At 34.6% G+C, this 17,247-nt stretch overlaps 1 protein-coding gene across 2 annotated transcripts in view; it reads right to left on the reverse strand.

Moving 5' to 3' along the window:
• STAG1 (stromal antigen 1) overlaps positions 1-17,247 on the reverse strand; it is a 366,619-nt gene that overhangs the window by 39,427 nt on the left and 309,945 nt on the right. For both annotated transcript variants that reach the window (XM_046647396.1, XM_046647405.1), the window contains 2 exons: positions 14,926-15,006; positions 329-421 (listed from right to left, as the gene is read on the reverse strand). In XM_046647396.1, coding sequence (XP_046503352.1) covers positions 329-421; positions 14,926-15,006 — 174 coding nt within the window. The remainder of the gene's footprint in view (positions 1-328; positions 422-14,925; positions 15,007-17,247) is intronic.

A 17,247-nucleotide genomic window follows, 5' to 3' on the forward strand; every position in this document is an offset into this window, starting at 1 on the left:
GGTGAGAAGAGAAGAGGACAGACCATAGGCCAGTTCCCTAACCCTCCAAGTTCTGGCATTAAATTCTTAGGAGTCAAGAATTTGAAATTTGAAACTGGCCTTCCAGGTCATTATGACAATATACTTGTCAAAGTAAAAAGACATAAACAGGTTTATTAACTTGCTTTGTAACTTAAATATTCAGACATTTATACTCTTGTCCCAGGTCCCATAAGTGTTAGGGATGGACCTATATGCTAAGAACTGCCAGAAAAAATTACATCTTCCAACCGTTCTTCAATACCTTTGAGTTAGTTTCATTGAGAGCTCTTAACTGATAATTTCTTACCTGTTCCTTCACTGGAGTATTAACATTAGATAGGCACTGTTGGCAAACAGCCAAAAAGGATTTCACCGTTTTCCTCAATACCAACAAATCCTCCTGTAAGACACATTCAAATTTGCAAGCATGAATTACGATATCCTTGAAAACTGATCCAGAAGAAATAATAAATGGAAAATACCCAAATTGGTTTATTATCAAGGAAATTCACAAAACCAAATTTATTATTGGGGACCAAAACATACAGTATTTCCTAGTTATCCTAATGGAAGGGGGGGTGGGGGGACAGCAAAACTGATAATCCCATTCAGTTCTATTTAGCTATGGAATACTCACAGTATGATGTCCTCTAACATATTTTCCTTTATAAATATGGTTTACCTAAGCTGATATTAAAAGTATTAGTCATTCCTACAACACACGCTGGCTGGTAGTAAGGTGAGGGAGCACAGCAGTGCATTGGAAAAAATCAATTAAGCAATAAATGTGTGCTGAATTTCTCCCACATTCTAAGCATTCTGCAAATTGTCAAGGGAAGAAAGATAACTTTAAGACATTGTCAATGCCCTCAAAGAGTTAACATCCTAGCATGGAGTTAGATCAGTTAAGGGTAATTTAAGTGTTCAAATTTTTTTGTATAAACTCTAACTGTAAGCAGAGATAGCTGAGCTGGATGGACCTTCCCAGGAGAATGGGCTTTAATTTAAGATTAGTTAGGTTAAGATTGACTAGGATTAAATAGATGGCCATATAACATTTGATATCAAACATTTGAAAAGTATAAAAGGAAATTTAAATTTTCAGGCACATATAATGTGTCAAGGCACTGGTTTGAGGGCTTACTGTTATACAACTTAATATTTATACTGATTAGAAGTAGTAGTCATTATTAACAAAGGTTTGAAACCAGGACTGTCTGATATCAGAATACATAGTCTCACTGACTAATGAGCAAGATGTATGCAGATAATTCAGTATTAAATCAATATTTAAAATAGTAATAAAGAGTAACTAAATGAGCAAAGGTTGTTGTAGGAATCACTTTAAAAAAGAAATTCTTTTAGCTACTCTTGTACAGACGACACTACTTATTCTTTTTGGTAATCTTCATATCCCAACGATACTTAAAAAATTATATGCATGTTTCCTTTTGCTAACCTGAGTACAGTATTAAGAAGAAGGAACAAGCTCATCTTCTGTAGAGTAGTAAAAAGCACACTGCCTTGAGAACCTTTGATGTTCTTGCAGATGAACATCCAATAGCCAAACTTCAACATTCCTTAACCCCTAATTTCAAAGATTCACAATGCATTAGGGAAAACAGATAAGGGAACAGGCAAATACAACAGAATGTAAGGAGTGCTATGTTGGAAAGCCTAACCCAGAGTCAAAAGTAGTCACAGAAGGGTTCCCAAAGAATATAACATGTAAGCTGAGTTCTCAACGACAACTAAAAATTATCGAGCTGTAGGAAAAGGTGTTCCAAAGGGCACAGAATGTTCAAAAGCCTAGAGGTGCTTTTCAGAGACTGTTAATTTACTGTAGTTGGGACATAAACAGGGAGGAGTGGCAAAAGCTGAAGAGGAAAACAGAACCCATTTCCATTTAAATGAAAGACCATTTAAAATGCCATGTTAAAATTATTTGGAGATTATCCTGACTGTAATAAAGAACTACTGAAGAAGAATTTTTATCATGAGAGTGCTAAAATTGTGTTAAAGAGTCCTATTCTGAGCAGAAATGGAGAATGATATGGAATAAGGAGGCTACTTAATAGTAGCAACAGTCTTCTGTTGAAGGCTTATTATGTACCAAACATTGTGTTTTAAGGGCCATAAATTTAAATTTCACAATCACCCTATTAAGTGGTAACATTCCTGTTTTACAAATGAGGAAACTGAAGTTCAGAGCACCATACATTCTAAGTGATAGAGTAAGAACTGAAACCTAGGGTTATCTGACTCTAAAGTCCATGCTCTTAATCATTATTCTGTATTTCCTTATGTATTCACAAAGGCCATAGGAATAAGCTATAATGAGGGCCTGAAAATAAAATGTTGGCAGTAAAGATGAAAATAGATTGAGGAGAAATTAAAACAGCAGAAATGATAGAATTTAGGAACTAATCGGAACAGGGGCTGTTGATGATTACGCCTAAACTTCTAGGTGGTTGTATACTAGACAGATTATAGTATAAGTCACTGACATAGTGAACCCAGAAATAAATGCTATGGTAATAGTTCAATTTTAGAGGTGATGATCTGAGATCACTGAAAGATATCCTATTGGAGATGTCTAGTAGGCAGCTGAACATATGAGTTTAAAGCCCAGGGGAAAAAATCTGAGCAAGAATAGAGATTTGGGGGTCCTCAGAATTTAGATGGCAACAGAAGCGATAGAAGTAGATGAGATTGTCCACGGAGAATATGTAGAAAAGGCTGACAAAAGTATCCTGGGAAATATGAACGTTTAGAAGATGGATGAAAAAGAAGAGCTTATAAAGAAATCTAAGAAAGGGTCTGTAAAGTAGGAATAAAACCAGAAGAATATGGTATCCCAGAAGACAGGACAGAAAACACCTCAAAAAATGGAGTAATTTAACAATGACAAATACCAGAGAGAAAAGACAAGCTAAGGATTACAAAGTATCCCAAGGACAAAGCAATGAAGTTGTGAGTGACCCTGGGTAGAACACTTCCAATGGAATTACAAGGGTTGAAGTTAGACAAGTTGGATTGAAAGGAAGATAAGGAAGAAAACTCTTTCAAAAAGTTTGACTGTAAAGAGCCAGAGAAAGACAGGATGGCTACTAGAGAGGGCTTTTGGGATTGAAGGAAGTTTTTCTTGTCTTTGTTGACCTTTTTAATAGAAAAGATTTGAGAATGTTTGCTGAATGACTAACGGAAAGAAAAACAAAAAGAAAGCCGTGCTACTACCTAACCATGTGACCCTAGAGAAATTATTTATTTCAGGATTACAGATTTTTAAAATCTATAAACAAGAGGGTTGAACTATGTGTTCTCTGAGGTTCTATGGCATTCTGTGATATTCTACTGAATTAACCCCTAAGCACTCAAATGAGAACAGAGAGGTGTTAACTGGTAAACCTCATAATATTTCAAGGATGAATGTTCACTGTTCCATTGATAGTACCTAGAATAGTGCTTGGCACATGGCAGGTGTTTAATAAATATTTACCGAATGAACGCAAGTATACATAATACAGATGATACCACAATCCTAGCAGCAAAAGCGTAACGTTTATTTTATCAAACAATAAACAGAGTTAAAAAATAATGATGCTAGGAGGTATTAATGTTCCTTTATTCCCTTAAACTTCTTGATTAGTGTGCAAAGAAGCAGTCTAGGGAATCAGATATTTTTGGAGTTGGAGGCAAAAAGATTCCTTTAACGGTCAATTATAAAGCAAATGTATCTTATGTAAAGTGACTACTTGCGAAGTTACCTGAAGAGTTATAAATTTAACAAGATGACTAAGTAAGCAATCTACTGATGACTAATCAGTAGTAGTATTTTAAGAAGAAACTGGAAATTGGAAACAACCAAGGAAAGAGAAGCTAAAGGCCTTCTTTAGCAGTAGTTCGGCCTAGAATTTTTTCTTTTTTTGCTCAAGAAGATTCGTCCTGAGCTAACATCCGCTATCAATCTTCCTCTTTTTGTATGTGAGCTGCCACCATAGCATGGCCACTGATAGATGAGTGGTGTAGGTCCACGCCTGGGAACTGAACCCAGGCTGCTGAGGTGGAATGCACTGAACTTAACCACTAGGCCACCGGGGCTGGCCCTGGCCTAGACTTGGATGCAACCTAAATACTGAGTGCTCAAGAAAGTTAATTTAACTGTAATCAGTTAGATTCCATTGAGAGAAATATAAATACCAACAGGTTTAGGAAAATGGGCACAGATACTGTGTATTTAATAGAGTTAGTTAATCTCATATGGTAAATCCTTTTGAACAGGTGGGAATAAAATTTAGGTTCTTGTGGACTTCAGAACACACTGCTTTTATTCATTCCACAATTTTCCACTTCATTATGCTGGCATCTTACATTTCATTTGATTTAAATAGTTGAAATTATGATTCCCATGACTGTGATTTTACTCAAGTTAAGGCAGGCAACCATTACTAGGACATGTGGTAGTAAGTATCTTCAGAAATTTTCAGGACATTAAATCAAAGTTTTAAAAGAGGTTCAGGATTTGCCAGTTCAAAACTCCAGTACTGGGATAACAAATAAGTTTCATAAATGGACTTTGTTCTTTACTGCCCTCTGAAAAACAAGAATAGATGATATTCAAAAGGAAAAGAAAAATAAGAAAAGAAAAAGAAATATGAAAGGATTATGAATAGGGCAAATAATAAGAGCTTAGTCTAAATAGCAAAAATTAGTACATTTACTTCAAACTCCTTAAAATAGAAATCATTGACTGTTTTCAAATTTGAGAAAACTTATTACATTCCTTATATTCTGGAAGAGAATTCCTTCTCATCTCTCCTGCTATAATATCTGTAAGTCATTATGAAAAAAATTCAATATGCTTAACTTACCTCGAATAGGAGCATTTTATATGCAGTATTTCATTGTTTGGGGGTCTAGAATTCAATAATAAAATTAACATTTACTGGCGCTTACTCTGTACCAGGGACTAATCTAAGCTTTTGACATATTAAGTCAACCAGTTCTCACAACTGCAATGGGTATTGATATTATTATCACTTCTATTTTACATATGAAGAAACAGGCACAGAGGTGTTAAATGTAGGCCCAAAGACACGCAGCTAGTAAGTGGAGGAGTGAATTAACCAAAGCAGTTTGCCTGCAGAGTCTGTGTTCTTAACCATTTTGCTACAATGACTTTTCGTATAATACAAGAAAATTAACATGTTGAACAAACAGGGAGCATTAAAGAGGTAAGAAATTTGAAACTCAGATTACTCAAATATATTTATACACAAACAGAAAAGCCAGTCAATCCAACAGATGTTGAAAAAGAACAATCCAAGAACAAGATATGCTGATTATCAGACTGCAATTTTAAGAAACCAGAATATTCAGGGAGTACCTCCCACTTTGAACATAATGGAATTTTACTTAAATAAATTACCTTTCTGGCCAGAGTACTTGAATTACAGGGGTGAGAACTGAAGATAAGAGTGAATGGAAGAGTACTCCTCTCTCTTAGTCCACATAAACTACATATGGATTAAGTATATGGTACTTCGTTTCAAATGTTTTTTCCTACATGAAACCAACATTTTCTCTTATTTTCAGAAAGGAGCTTGGCAACAAGGGTACTTTTTCCTAAAGTAGCTATAGAAAGGAATTTCTGGGGGTTAGATGATAAGATTATACTGAAATATAAATTATAGTATCTTGGCTTTAATTTTTTCTACCAAGGACCTAAACCAGGTCAAAGATCTCACAATATGAAAATAAAGTCTGTTAATTCAGTGGTCAATTTTCATGATAAAAAGAGGCACAAAACTAAACTAACTACCCACAATAGGCAAATAGGGTTATTGACAAAGTCTAGTAAACAAAACCAAGGGGTTACCCTACCAGAGCAGGCAGGAATTGGCAAACATTTTTCGTGAAGGGTAGGACAGTAAATCTTTTAGGCTTTGTGGGTCATATAGCCTGTCCCAACTACTTAACTCTACAATTGTAGCATGAAAGCAGCCCTAGACAGTACACAAATGAATGAGCATGGCTGTGTTCTATTAAAACTTTATTTATAAAAACAGGTGTCAGGCCATATTTGGCCCATGGGCTATAGTTTGACCAGCCTGTACTGGGCTATAAAGTTCTCTGGAGGCATAAATTATGTTATGGTCACCTGTACTTACAACAGTTACTAACACATAATGAAGCTTATTAAATTATTTTTCAGCTCAACTAAGTCAATATCCATCCTAAAATATGGAATAAACAGATGGTACTAAATATATTCACTTGGGACATATCAGTGAGCCAGAGACAAAAAGCCTCATCGTTGTGGTGGGGTAAATAAACCCTATGTCACACCTCTGAAATTGCTTTCTTGTATGAATATCTGCTCCCAGCTTCTCCTTTGGGGGTTAGGGAGGGAGTATGCCACTTCTGTGAATACATAATAAAATAACTATTGGATATTTAAACCCCAGATGTAATACCTAATTTTCAGTGTTGTTGCTGTTCATGGCGATTTGAATCCCCACCTGCTGACTCCTGCCATTGCCTCAAAGGCTAATTCACTTATGATCCAGGCACCCTTACGCTGCCTACTGTAGTTCCAAAACATCTTCTGATTTCTCTTTCCTGTAGTGTACAAAGATGAAGGAAGCTAAAGGAGGAGGAGTCAGAGGGACAGGGGAAAAAGAGTGACTATTAGGACCAAGGTGAGAGATGTGAATTCCCCAATTATTCCAAAATATAGATGGAGGACAAAATCTACCAGGCTGTATCCCAAACCTACACTAGGTACTGAGCATGTTTACATACTCCCATAGCCTTAAATAACAGTTCATTTAGTATCAATTCTTGCTTTTGGCAGGGCAGAAGATTAGGAAAGCACAGAACAGGACTGCAATTTAATGCCATCAAAACAGTTATTGTTTACTGAAACACTTCTTTCTTTATTTTATTTTATTTTTTTGAGGAAGATTCGCCCTGAGCTAACTACTGCCAATCCTCCCCTTTTTGCTGGGGAAGACTGGCCCTGAGCTAACATCCATGCCCATCTTCCTCTGCTTTATATGTGGGACACCTACCATATTGGCTTTTGCCAAATGGTGCCATGTCCACACCTGGGATCCGAACCGGCGAACCTCGGGCTGCCGAGAAGCGAATGTGTGAACTTAACCGCTGCACCACTGGGCCAGCCCCTGAAACACTTCTTTCAATTTAATCTTCCCAACAACCGTATCCAGCAGTGAATATCACACTTTAGGAAACTGAAATTTGCTTATCTTTGTCACAGGTGGTGAGAAATGGACCTAAAATGTGAACTTGGATTTAACTCCAAAGCCCATGTTCCAACACAAAAAATGATGGAAATATACCCCATTTATAAACTGGAGCTTCTTATTTATACAAATTGGGTCAGCAACAAGAAGTCACCTAACAAACACCTAGCAATTATAGAATGGCCACTGAAAAAAACATTTTTCAAATAAAAAACCTACCGTAGGAAGGAAAAACGCATTCCTATATCACTCAGGGGATATTAAGAAGGATAAGATACCTATTTCCTTTCTACTCAAATAAATGACATGAAAGGAAACATCTTTTATCATTAATTTTGGTGGAGAAAATCTTCAATCTCTGTACTAGAAAGTGAGAAGTGTTTTGTTTGTTTAAATAATCTTATTATTTAGGCCTCTGATAAACTCAGTTAAAACATTTTTACATTATAATAATTGTTATTTAGAATAAATCTTCTCAGTTCTGGCTCATTACTTAGGTAATGAGGTACTAAATAACTTAAGGAGTTGGAGTATTTTTAAATTAGGTGCTTTAAAGACCACTGTCCCTGTGTAAGTAAAAACAGCATTCAACTGGACAGGTTAGTGAAGCTGAGGAAGCCTTTGCTGTCCTTCGAATAGTAGGAAGGTATTCCCTATCAGAAATCAAGCTCCAAAACTGGAGGCCCAGGAATAGGGTTGCAAACACTGCATGGCCTTCTTAATGGAATGGTGGAATGATAATTCAAGTTCTTTTCTAAGTTGAACATATTTACTTCTGGTTTCCAAAGGATTTTTTTTTTCCCTTCCCAAAGCCCCAGTACGTAGCTGTACATTCTAGTTGTAAGTCCTTCTAGTTTTATTTGAGCTGCTGCCACAACATGGCTACTGACAGACAAGTGGTGTGGCTCCTCACCTGGGAACTGAACCCTAGCCACAGAAGTGGAGCACACCAAACTTTAACCACTAGGCCATCAGGGCTGGCTCTCCAAAGGATTTTAGAATGCTGGAGTTGGATAAAATTTTGGAGAAGTTCAGAATTTGGTATAAACAACCATCTACTTCTGTATTCCAGATGTTTTTTTAAAAAAAGAATATTCTAAGAGCTGAACAAGAAAGGGATATAAAACAAGACCTGGATCTTTCTCCCTTAACTATCCCAGACCCACCATTCAGGCATTGAGATAGGACATAATATTAACAGGAGTACAACTATCAAAGAATGACTCTGAAGTCAAGAAACAATCAAAAGGAATGGCTTAAAACTAACTAGTTATTGAGGATAGAATTCTCAAGAAATAAAAGGTTGGGGGAAAACATTCTAGAAGAAAAGAATGAAGTAAAATGGTTATAAACTATTAAAAATTTGTTCCTAGAGGGAGAGCTATTATTTCCCACTCTCGGTTTCACTCCCTTCCTCCTGAGACCAATTAACTTTGCAGATGGAGAGGTGCTACCTGTATTTTGTTATTACAGGAATTTGGGGCAAGGAGCTGACTAAGCTCTCTCCTTATTCATCACTATTCTAAAAGGGTTGGAAGAGAAGAGGAAAGGAAGAGGTACAGTAAGCAGTCTGTAGATTTTTATACATTTGAGCCTATTTCTAGGAATGTATGTTTGTACGAAGAATAGCAAGGTTAAAGGTATCTCCTCATGGGGCTTGGCCAACACCAGTCCCACCTACACCCTAACTCCTCCCTTCTCCAGTCTGTTTGGAGGTAAACAGGTTGGAATTTGCAGAGGAGAACCTTCAGTCAAGAGGGTATTGGAGGAACAAATTTTACATCTAAACATCTCAATAATAATTTGACTTGTAGCTACCTGAGGAATGCTGACTTTAATTTAAAGGATTAGGAATAGGGCCAGGGTCCAGAAGGCAGGGATGTTTGCCCCACACCCTCCCTAGTGCTGTCTAGAATAGGAACATGCAGGGTAAGGCAGAGAGCACTACAAATTTAAGACTACAGAGAATAGGACAGCTCCTCCCAGGAGAAAAAAAATTGAGGATAAATTCTAGATCCCCAAAGCCAAAAAAGGCAATAGGGGCATTATTTTAGCCCTAACTCTTATTTACCTGGCTCTTTAAATGTCTTTGTATATGTCCAGAAGGAGCTGAAGGAAGAAGGATGTTTTCTGCTACAGAGAAGAGAAACTGAAGGCTGCTTCTACAGGACCAGCACTAGGGGGCACCGGAGCAAAGTTATACTGAGCATGACCTGTGAGACTGCCAAAGAGCTTCAACTCTGGAAATTAGGGGAACAGAGGAAATACCCATTGGTGAAACCCAGTGCACTTCCATTTCAAATAAAGATCTAATCCTGTTCTTGAGATAGTCTTCTCATATACTTCATTTTATAAAATAGTGTTTACCATTGAGTTAAATTTTAACTTGAATTTAAAGTTGAAATATAACTACCATTCATAATCTCCTGAATGACAGTGTTCATGACAATAAAGAAAAATAAATTTTAGAAAGTATTCTCTAAAAAGCCATTTGGCAATATGCATCAAGTTTTGAAAGTATGTACAATCTTTGACCCAGAAATTCCATTTCTAAGAATACAATACAGATGAAACACTGTAAATCACAAATAAGCTTTAGCACCAGAATGCCCATCACAGCATTAATTTTATTAGTAAAATGTTTGAACGACCTAAATATCTAAGAAAGGAGAGTGGCAAAATAAATTATGGTTTAGCTACATGATGGACTACATTAAAAATATTATCTATAAACATTTTTAATAACTGAAGAAAATGTTATGTTAATTGAAGAGACAAAAACTTGTAAATACATTATGATCTCAATAAGACTGAAAACTACGTAAGAAAAACTTCTACAAGAAAATACACTAAAATATTAACAGTGGTTATCTACTAAAATTTGGAAATTTTATTTTATTTTTTTACAATGAACACACACTCAAGTAAGAGAGCCCAAGTTTATGAAAACCATTCTACCTTACATTTTACACCAAAAACTAGTAAGTATAATTTATTAATTAAAAATCTAAGTGTCCTCTTCGGAGATTTAAATGAGTTTTTATAAATGTAACGAGTAGAGAAAAACAAACAGTGGTCGGCTGGCTAGCTCCCTCACTAGCTAAATGGCTCATTCCACATTAACATCGTAATTATTCAACAAAAACCCAAAAGTAACTCATGTAATAAGACTTTCCAATTGTCTCTAAATGATCAACATTACAAGAGTTAAACATATAGACCTCAAGGGTCTACCGAATTACATTTAAATTTCAGGAAACAAATTAAAAGGAAAAAAAATGGATAGAGAGTTTTTGGTGCATCATTACCAAAGTCTTTTCCATACTTGAACTGTAACCCATTGGCATTACAAACTGAACCAGTTAAAATCACAGTAACTTCCCATTTAAATAGTTTGTGGGATACAGAACAATGAAAGAAAACTGGCTATGTGACATAACTTTTCACTATCCAACTGATTAACAGACACTGCTGGTTTGTGTTCAGTGAAAAGTCAACCAATGTGCCCTTAGAAAATTCATTTAAAAAAACCTCAAATACCCACAAAACTCTCTAGAAACAGTTGTATTAAAAGCTTAATAAGGGGCCAGCCCCGTGGCATACTGGTTAAGTTTCCACACTTGCTTCGGTGCCCAGGGGTTCATAGATTCAGATCCCAGGCACATACCCACACAACGCTCATCAAGCCACACTGTGGTGGTATCCCACATACAAAATAGAGGAAGACTGTCACATATGTTAGCTCAGGGCCAATCTTCCTCAAGCAAAAAGAGGAAGATTGGAAATAGATGCTAGCTCAGGGCCAATCTTCCTCACCAAAAAAAAAGCTTAATAATACAAGAATTTAAAGAGTGGCAAAAGAGAGACCACGAGATTGGGATTCAAAAGACTTGTGCTTTAAGTCTGTGATCGTAGGCAAGTCCCAATTTTTGTATCAGGTTCCTTATCTGTAAAACCGGATTATGACAATATCCACTTTATAGGATTATTAGAAGACAATTAAATTAGAGCATTTATATTCAAGTGATTTATAAGATGTAAGAGAAATCAACAAGGTAATAATAACAACAACAACAACGTCCCTTTCTAGGCCTTACCTAAAATGAACAGTTTTCGTCAAATCATTTCCAAATTCCCTTATAGCTCTAATATACATTTATAAACATCAGAATAATACTGCTACAGCAAGTAAGATATAGAACACACTAAGCATTTTTTAGTATTCATTCAAGCTCAACAACTCTGTGAGTTATATATAACCCCAAACCTAAGATTAGAATGAGGAATCAAGATGTTTTTGCACTAGTAGTTTTTAAAAATTAATTTTTGTGATAAAATTCTTATCACTATTAAATATCATTAACAACAAAAACAATCCCTCAAACAGTATTAAAAAGTGTAAAGAGAAAGGTAAATTTCTCTCCTTCCTATGCCTGCCCCAAAGAATCTCTGTTTCCCAGAGGTAACCACTGTTAAGATTCCTGTATATCTATCCAGACATCTTCGGTACAGCAGTTATTAACCTTACCAGAGATTGCAGAATTTTAGAGCTGGAAAAAATTGGCCCAACCCAATTTTCAATTTTATAAATAAGTAACCTGAGTTACGGATAAGTGATTTTTTAACTGTTGTTACTATCTGGAAAGTACTTTACAACTGATAAAATGCTTTAACATAAATCATCTGCTTTAAAATTATTTTAGTGACTTACCTCAAGGTTATTTATACAAGTTAATCATTGATGTGGCTGGAACTATAGTTAGAAAGTTGATTATCTTATTAAGTGGGATCTTAACATAGATCATTTGTATATAAAGTTTATGTATGTGGCTCTTAAATTTTCAAAAATATACTACATCATATAGGAGATTAGAAAGTTTGGCAATTCTTGATCTGGTAATTATTATATATGAGTCATTAAAGTAATTGTTTTAAAAGGAGTAATTATTATTATTAGAAATGAAAGATTAAGTTTTAAAGTGTGCACGTCTTGAAGATTCATGCTTTTTAAAAATTATCACTCAGAGGACCACTTTTAAACTATAGACATAAATGATATACAATGATTACTGAATGTACTTTGGATAAGAAAATTACCAACACCTTCAATGTGAGAAGAGATAAGAGAAAGCTAAATAATGAGAATTTCACATATGATATAAATGCACAAAAAACTATAAATAGAAATCAACAACAATAAAGCACCTAAGATTCTGCAGTGTTCTTTCTGGCATAAAGAAAAATCAGTGCTGGCCACAAAATCTGCACTGCCACTGTGGCAATGACCATTACAAAGTCTGTATTATGATTAATGACAAAAATGAAGTTATCTTTTATTTGGAGAATATGTCAGTTCAAAATTAAACAGAAAGGCCAAGAATCTCAAAATCTGCTGTAAGAGAATTAAAATAGAATGAAAAAAATAAAAAATGTTCAAAGAAGTGGGTTCAAGAAGAGAGATTCTCACTCCAATTACAGAATATGGTTGCATAAGAACAAAATTTAAATTAAACGTGATGGGGAAATTAACCATTAATTATTCTAAATATTTAGGCAAATATATATTCCAAATTTGCTAAAATGCAATTATCAACATTCAGCCAAAATACAAATAATTCAGTTAACCAAAATTATCACAGTTGAAAAAAATGGAAAACAAAAATCAACCGTTTGAAAAAAATCAGAATAAAAGTAATTGTGTGTAACATATAAACTCTTGCTATCAAATTTTAACTTACATATATTCAATCTCCTTTAATTTTACCATATTAAAAATATTTCGAAAAATATGACAACATAATGCTGTTTTAAAGTAGCTTTTGTTACTAATAAAAGAAGGTTAACTTTGATTTTTGCTTTTCAAGACTGAAATTGTCAATAAAATAAAAAAAAAACGGTGGCTAACCAATACACTACCATCTTTCTAATTTAAAACAATCAAAAACCCCAATTACTTTCCAATGGCAGAGAAATCCTCAAATTACTAATCAAAAGGACAAAAAGAAAAAAATCCTTTCTCTTGAGAAAAGAATGCTCCATATCAAGCTGTTGGTTCTATGTGGAAATGTATTATTAACCTTCTTCACTGGTAAACACCTTCTGTTTTGTTAAGACGAGGATATGTAAACATCATAATTTTCTTTCTTTCCTTTTTTACTTGAGGAAGGTTGTTGCTGAGCTAATATCTGTGCCAATTTTCCTCTATTTTATGTGGGATGCCGCCACAGCAAGGCTTTATGAGTGCTGCTAGGTCTGCCCCCAGGATCCAAACCCGCATACCCCAGGCTGACAAAGCAGAGCGCACAAACCTCACCACTACGTCACTGGGCTGGCCCCTCATATTTTTACTTGGTTCTTTTTTTCCTTTCTTATTGCAATAACATTGGTTCATAACATTATATAAATTCCAGGTATATATAATTATATTTTGATTTTTGTGTAGATTACATCATGTTCACCACCCAAAGACTAATTACAATCCAATTTATTTGGTTCTTTATCAAGTGTTTGCTCTTTAATCATATGTTCAAGTCTCTCATTTCATGAAACAGTTGAAATATTTATTTTATATTTGTGTCAGATAATTTCAATTTATAAACTATGTTTTTGGTCTGATTCTCTTCATGGTTTATTCATGGTTTCTTGTTTCCTTTTCAGTTGAGTGTTTTTTTTTACTATAATCTCATTTTTCCTTAAATTTTACTTGTGGAAAATTCTTTGAGGCAAATTCGTTCAGAAGGAATTTATATTTGATTCTATTAGGTGCTTGGAGATACCATCACTACACAACATTTAAATCAAAATCTCAATTTTTTTTTTTAATGGACCTTGAAGTAGCATGAACTTAGGCTGGAAACCTATCTGACAGCCAGCTCATGGTTATAAACTTTCATGGGAGACCTATTTTCTCCCCTTTAATCAGTGACAAATTTTAAGACAGCCTGTTTTCCTTATATTCTCCCATGAACAGAGCTGGTGTGGATTTATTCCTAATTTACCCTTGTGCTGGGAGTAGCTCTCTACAATCCCAGCTTTACTGGGGAGATGTGCTACCTATTAGACATTCTACCTTGGAAGAGTCTTGGGATTTGCCTAGATTAGAAACGATCTTCAAGGTTAAGTAGGCTTCAGTGCTCTGCTTGACTCTTTTGAATCCTAGTTTCACTTAATCTCTCGTTTATATTTTCTTCTTGGTTTTGCACGGTCATGGATAGATTAAAAATTTTTTAAAAAACAATTTAAGTTGTTTTTAACAAGAGTGTTGTTTACTTTGGGCCCCAAGACATCATAATGCCAGAACCGAGAGCTACATCTATTATCTTTCAATATTATCCTTTTTTTTATAGCATGTCACCCATCAGAGGTCTTGTGGTTTCTACTACAGCTATTTCTTATAAGAATTTTAACTTTGTATATATACGATTATGTGTCTATGGCTTAAAGACTGGTTATCTTCCAAAGAGGTAAAATATACTTACTTATAGGACAAAGCAGGAACTGATAACAATAATTATCATATCTTTTATTAAAAATTATAATTTATTCTAACTGATAACAATAAATTGTTAAATAATGAGTTAAGCAAGGTTATTTTATTTTAGTAATAACTCTTCTGCCTACAGAAACTCTTACTTACTTTGGAAGGAGAACCATCAGTAATTTTCACCAACTGCCAAAGAATCGAGTAATGGGAACACTGCAGTGCCTGTACGACTATCTGTATCAAATAAAAAAATTCAAACAAATGAGACATAATTTATGTTTGCACAGTATTAAGAGAACAATATTTATCATAATTTTTATCTTATAATAAGGTTTCAAGTCCAAATTTTTGTAGATGAGAATGTATAAAACAGTTAAAAAAAAGACAAATCAACAGATCAATCGAGAGATTAAAGATAGAACGTATCTTGATAAATACGGACCCAAATAACACTATGCTTTGAACAAAACTGTACTATCAGGAATACTCTGCTTAGTTACATTTTTAAAAGGAGGTTGAAGAAATTATTTTTATGCAAATTTTATACCTGAAAAATTTATAGAAATTTTATAACTGATTATTTGTTACAAAACATTTTTAATGTGAAATATAACAATCATATAGAAATGTGCATAAAACATAAACATATATTAAAAACTTGATTAATATAAATAAAAATTAATATAAATAAAAATATGTAATCACCACCTAGGTCAAGAAATAAAACACTGCCAGTACCTTCTCCCAATATAATCTTTTACCTTCCCTCTAAGGGTAACAGTTATTTTGACTTTATCAGACAGTCAGTACATTTTAACTACCTAAGTCTGCATTCCTAAATACTGAGTTTATTATGCCAAGTTGTGAACACTATATAAATGAAATCGTGCAATATGTATTACTTTGAATCTGACTTCTTTCATTTGAATATTTATGTTTAAGACTTATACATGTTGTTGCAAGTAGTTCTAGTTTATCATTTTTTGGTCCTCTATCAGATTTAAGATATCCTCCTATTTATTTATCCATTCTCTTGTTGAATTTTTACAATGTTTCCAATTTTAGGCCATTATGAATACCGCTGCTATGAATATTCTTACTATATACGTCTCCTGGTGCACCCACGTAGGCATTCCTCTAGTGCAGAGGTTCTAGAAGTTTTTAGTTTCCAGGACTTCCTTGCACTCTTAAAAATTACTAAGGGCTGCAAAGAGCTTTTGTTTATGTGAGATATGTCTCTATAGATTATGATGATAGAAATTAAAACTAATAAATATTTAAAATATTAACTCATTTAAAAATAAAAATAAACTGATTATATCATAACATTAATAATAAATATGTCTGAAAAACAACTAAGACTTCTAAAATGAAAAAGATTTAGTAGGAAGAATGGCACTGTTTACATTTTTGCAAATCTCTTTAATGTCTGGCTTAATAGAAAACTGGAGTTTCTTATCTGCTTCTACATTGTTACAATATGCTGCTTTTTACTTATTTATTTTTATTTTTCATTGAGTTCATAATAGTTTACATCAATGTGAGATTTCAGTTGTACATTATTTTGTGTCTGTCACCACATAAGTGCTCCCCTTGACCCCCCATGCCCACCCCCACCCCCCTTCCCCTGGTAACCACTGAAGTGTTTTCTTTGTCCATGTGTTTGTTCATATTACACATATGAGTGAAATCATCCGGTGTTTGTCTTTCTCGGCCTGGCTTATTTTGCTCAGCGTAATTCCCTCCAGGTCCTTCCATGTTGTTGCAGATGCGACGAATTTGTCTTTTTTATGGCTGAGTAGTATTCCAAAGTATATATGTGTACCATAGCTTCTTTATCCAATCATCAGTCGATGGGCACTTGGATTGTTTCCATGTCTTGGGTATTGTGAATAGTGCTGCAATGAATGTAGGGGTGCATATATTACTTTGGATTATTGATTTCAAGTTCTTTGGGTAGATACCCAGTAGTGGGATAACTGGGTCAGATGGTAGTTCTAGTTTTAGATTTTTGAGGAACCTCCATACTGGGTTCCATAGTGGCTGCACCAGCCTGCATTCCCACCAGCAGTGTATAAGCATTCGCTTTCCTCTACATCCTCTCCAACATTTTTATTTCCAGCCTTAGTGATTATAGCCATTTTTAACAGGTGTAAGGTGGTATCTTAGTGTAGTTTTGATTTGCATTTCCCTGATGATTAGTGATGCTGAACATCTTTTCATGTGTTTATTGGCCATCTGTATATCTTCTTTGCAAAAATGTCTGTTCATATCCTCTGCCCATTTTTTGATTGGGCTGTTTCTTTTTTTTATTGTTGTGTGAGTTCCTTATATATTATGGAGATTAGCCCCTTGTCAGACATATGATTTGCAAATATTTTCTCTCAATTGGTAAGTTGTCTTTGTTTTGATCCTACTTTCTTTTGCCTTGCAGAAGCTCTTTAGTCTGATGAACTCCCAATTGTTTATTTTTTC

Source organism: Equus quagga, chromosome 1 (genome assembly GCF_021613505.1).
Source record: "Equus quagga isolate Etosha38 chromosome 1, UCLA_HA_Equagga_1.0, whole genome shotgun sequence".
In the NCBI taxonomy this organism is placed as follows: domain Eukaryota; kingdom Metazoa; phylum Chordata; class Mammalia; order Perissodactyla; family Equidae; genus Equus; species Equus quagga.